The 3,753-nt window shown below is 65.3% G+C and overlaps 1 protein-coding gene across 1 annotated transcript; it reads right to left on the reverse strand.

The window, feature by feature from the left end:
- Positions 1–442: 442 nt before the first annotated feature.
- BARHL2 (BarH like homeobox 2) lies at positions 443–3,321 on the reverse strand (the record flags this gene model as incomplete). Its single annotated transcript, XM_082002940.1, has 3 exons — positions 443–755; positions 1,179–1,404; positions 2,742–3,321. The coding sequence occupies 3 exons, from the start codon at positions 3,319–3,321 to the stop codon at positions 443–445; spliced, it is 1,119 nt and encodes a 372-aa protein (XP_081859066.1).
- Between the last annotated feature and the right edge of the window lie 432 nt (positions 3,322–3,753).

Below are 3,753 nucleotides of genomic sequence, written 5' to 3' on the forward strand. Positions count from 1 at the left end.
GAAAAAAAAGGTCATGAGAAAAATCAGTGCAAAGTTCTCCGTTCCCCCGGTCTTCGCCGCCGGGCGGGGGTCGAGGCGCTCTCATTCCCTCCGTCCTCCGAAGCCGTTAGTCTCTCCGGCGGGGTCGGGCTCCCTCTCCCTCTCCTCCCCCTCCGTCCCTCTCTCTCTCCGAGCTGCAAGTCCTGCCTCGCAGGAGCCGAGGTCGGCGGGTCGCCCCGCGGCTGTGCCCGCCTTCCCCCGCGTGTGGTCGTTTCACTTACGGGCTCGGCTCGGGGTTCACGGTTCAAGAGTCCCTGCTCTGACTGATCGCCTCCCTCGGTGGCCGCTGGCTGCCTGCAGAAGCTCCTGCCCCTCGGCTTCCCCTCGCTTCCTCCTCTGCGGTGCTGGGGCTTGTTTGGGGACGGGGAGGGGAAGGGCTCGTTGCGGGGACCGCGGTGCCGTTTCACCGCGGGTGCGGGGTGCCGGGCATGGGGTTGGCCAAGGGGTTGAGGGCCGACTGCCCGCCGGGCCCCAGCCCGTGTATCAGCACCCGCGGCACCAGCGGCCGCTGGAGCTGGGGGTGCGGCGCGGGGGGAGTCCGGTACATGCTGCTGTACATGGCCGCGGCCGCCGCGGCTGCCGTCGTGCTGTCCATGCTGCCCAGCAGGCTGGGGTGGTAGAAATAGGGCGAGGGGAACATCCTCTGTAGGGCCGAGTAGTTCCCGGCCTCGGCCAGCAGCTCCAGGCCCACCGCCGTCTGCCGCTTCCACTTCGTCCTGTCGCGGGGGAGAAGAGGCGGCTGCAGGGCGGGCGCCGCGGTGGGACGCCCGGCCCAGCTCCGCGGGGCTCCGCCGGCGGTAGGAGCGGGGCCCCGGCGGGGCGCACTGGCTCCGCGGGCCCGCACACGGGGCGACCCCCTGGCCGTGCCCGGCTCTCCCCCGCCCCCGACACACGCACAAGGCGATTCCGGCCAAATTAATAACCAAGGCGCACGGTTAGATCGCAGTGCGCTGACACTAATGGTTTCCGACAGAATTAGGGTGGCTGCAACCGTATGTAATGAGACAGAAAATTACGGCAGCGGTGACAGGGGCCGGACCCCCCAGCACGCCGCCGGGCGCTCCCCACATCATCCTGGGCTCCCGCCCCCCGGCTCTCCGTGGAGCCCGGGGCCGCCGCCCCGCCGGGGCCCGCCTTACCTCCGGTTCTGGTACCAGGTTTTCACCTGCGTGTCGGTGAGGTTGAGGGCGGCGGCCAGGTCCATGCGGTCCTGCACGCTCAGGTACTTCTGCCGCTCGAAGCTGCGCTCCAGCTGGTTGAGCTGGTGGTCGGAGAAGGCGGTCCGGGCCTTCCGCGGCTTCTTGGCCCGCACCGGCGGGCTGTCCCGGCTACTGCTGATCTCCCGGTCGCCCTCCTCCTTTGTCCCTGCGAGCGAGCCGAGGCGCGGTGAGGGCCGGCGGGACACCGGCTTGGCCCCCGCCCCGCCGCCGTTACCGGTCCCCGCCGCCCCCTTCCCCAGGACTCCTGCGGGGCACGGCGGGGAACGGTCAAACACCGGCGGGGGAGGCGGCGACGAGTCGTCCCGGGGGGCGGCGGGGTTTCCACTCTCCGCTTGCCCGGCACAGGGCTGTCGTTATTTTCTCGCCCGCTCCCCCCGGCCCGAAACGCCGGGAAATCGATATGTCAGCCCGGCTCGGCCGGGCCCGGGTTTGTGGCGTTCCTTGATCTTCCCCGCAGGAAGAACAATAATCTTCCTAATTGACCCACTGGGGAGGTTGGTGCACACAAAAACGGCCAGACCAGACTGTACATCTGGTTCGGGCACTCTTATGTTAATGCTAAAAGCGCAAAATGAGCGGCACACCCGGGCGCCTCGCGGCTCCTCAGCCTGGTAAAATTACCTCAGTGGGGCAAAATTAGAAAAATGTGTCCTGTCACCTCTCGGCTCAACCGGGCTGCCTGCGGGGGCAGCGGCGGGGAAGGCAGCTCCGCCGGCACCGGAGGGAAATAGCCCCTCTCCCTGCCTCGCCTCTGCTCACTCTTTTCCTTCTTTCCTTCCTTCCCCTTCCCTTTCCCCCCCGCACACATCGGTATTTTCATTTACCATCCCCGAATGGTGGAGACTTCCCCATCAGCACGAAATCCGTAATTAAAAAAAGAAAAAAAGAATAAAAGACGGAGAAATAAATCTTCCTATCCCGGCGCGGGGAAAACCCGGGTGTTTTGCAAAACGCACAAAGCCCTCCAACCTTCGCTGCTTATCGCTTGCCGATTGTGGGTTTTATTAATTTAATTTTAATTAAAAGTTTTTTTCGTTTATTTGGTATTGGCTGCTGGGGAGGTATGGTGTTTTCTCCTTATTTTTAGATTAGATCGGAGGAGCAAAAAATGAAAAGGCTGAAGGCAGTAAGTGCACCTAAGCCGCTGGTTCTTAGAAACCCGGAGAATCATTTATGCGCATTTGCATTAAAAATAAATACATTCTGCTTTCCAACGTGATCCCACCGCTACGGCTATTTTCTTAAAACCAGGGAAGTTAAATAAAAAGGAGGAAAAGCCGCCGGGGGGGGTGGGGAAAGCGATTTAATTTCATACCGATCTTAAACGCGCAATAGTGAGGATCACCCACCGGCCCCGGCAGGGCGGAGCGTTCCTACCGCAGATTTTCCCCCAATTTTTTTTCGTTTCACCGATGCGGCCGAGCGCCGGTTTCAACGGCGGCCGAGGCGGTGCCGTGCGGGACCAGGCCGGGCCGTACTCACCGTGGCATTTGATGTCGCCCTGCGTGTCGTCGCGCTTGTCGAGCTTGGCTTTGCCGTCCTCCTGCTCGAGTTTGGGCCTGAAGCTCTCCGGGGCCGCGCTGCCCTCCTGCTTGGGGGTGTGATGGGGAGAGGGGACGCTGGTACTGTAAGGTGCACACGCCGCCAGCGGTTTGCTGTCGCCCAAAATGTCCTTAATTAAAAAAGAAGAGGTGGAAGTCCTGGGGCCGGAGCTGGCCGAGCCCATCTGGGGCGGCGGAGGCTGCGGGGGCGACGGCTGCAAACTCGGCGGCGGCGGCGGCGGGTGCGGACCGAGGTGGAGGTGGTGCGGCGGCGGCGGGAGGCTCTCCGCCACCCCCAGGTGCGGCTCGGGGTGCTCCATGCTCACCGAGATGGGCGACGAGGGCGCCGTCCCCACCGTGTCGATCTCCGAGCACGGGGACGGCGTGGCTTGGCTCCTAAAATCCGCCGGCCGGCCGTCGCCGTGGGGACGAAAGTCTCCGTTCATGACTCCGGGGCTGCCGGTGCTGCCGCCCGACAGGATCGTGTCTATCCCGAAGCTGGACCCGCTCGGCCCCTCCATGGCGGACCGCTTAGCGCCGCGCCCGCATCCCCGGAGGCGGCCGCGGGGGTCGCAACGGGACCGGAGGGGAAGGGGGGGGCGGGCGGGGGCGGGAGGGGACACACACGACACCGAAGCCGATTACCCCAACTCCGCGGCACTAACGCAGAGGCCCCGCCGAGCACCGCATCGCCGCCGGGCCGCTGCGCCTCTACCTCAACTTTGTTGCGGGAAGTTGCGGGCGCGGAGCGGGGCGGACACCGGCCACTGCGGCGCGCCCGCCCGTGCCCACCGAGCTCCTCTCGGCGGCGGCGACTCCCCCCGTGACGTCACGGTCGCCGCGTTTCCCCCCCCTCCTCGACGTTTATTATAAACCCGGGCTTTTGCCGCCGCCGCTGCCCGCCTCCATTGGCGGAAGGCTGAGCGGGGGCTGACGCAGAGCGGGCGGCAGCC

The sequence above is a fragment of the Phaethon aethereus genome (assembly GCF_964289735.1).
Source record: "Phaethon aethereus genome assembly, chromosome: 8".
NCBI classification, from domain to species: Eukaryota; Metazoa; Chordata; class Aves; order Phaethontiformes; family Phaethontidae; genus Phaethon; species Phaethon aethereus.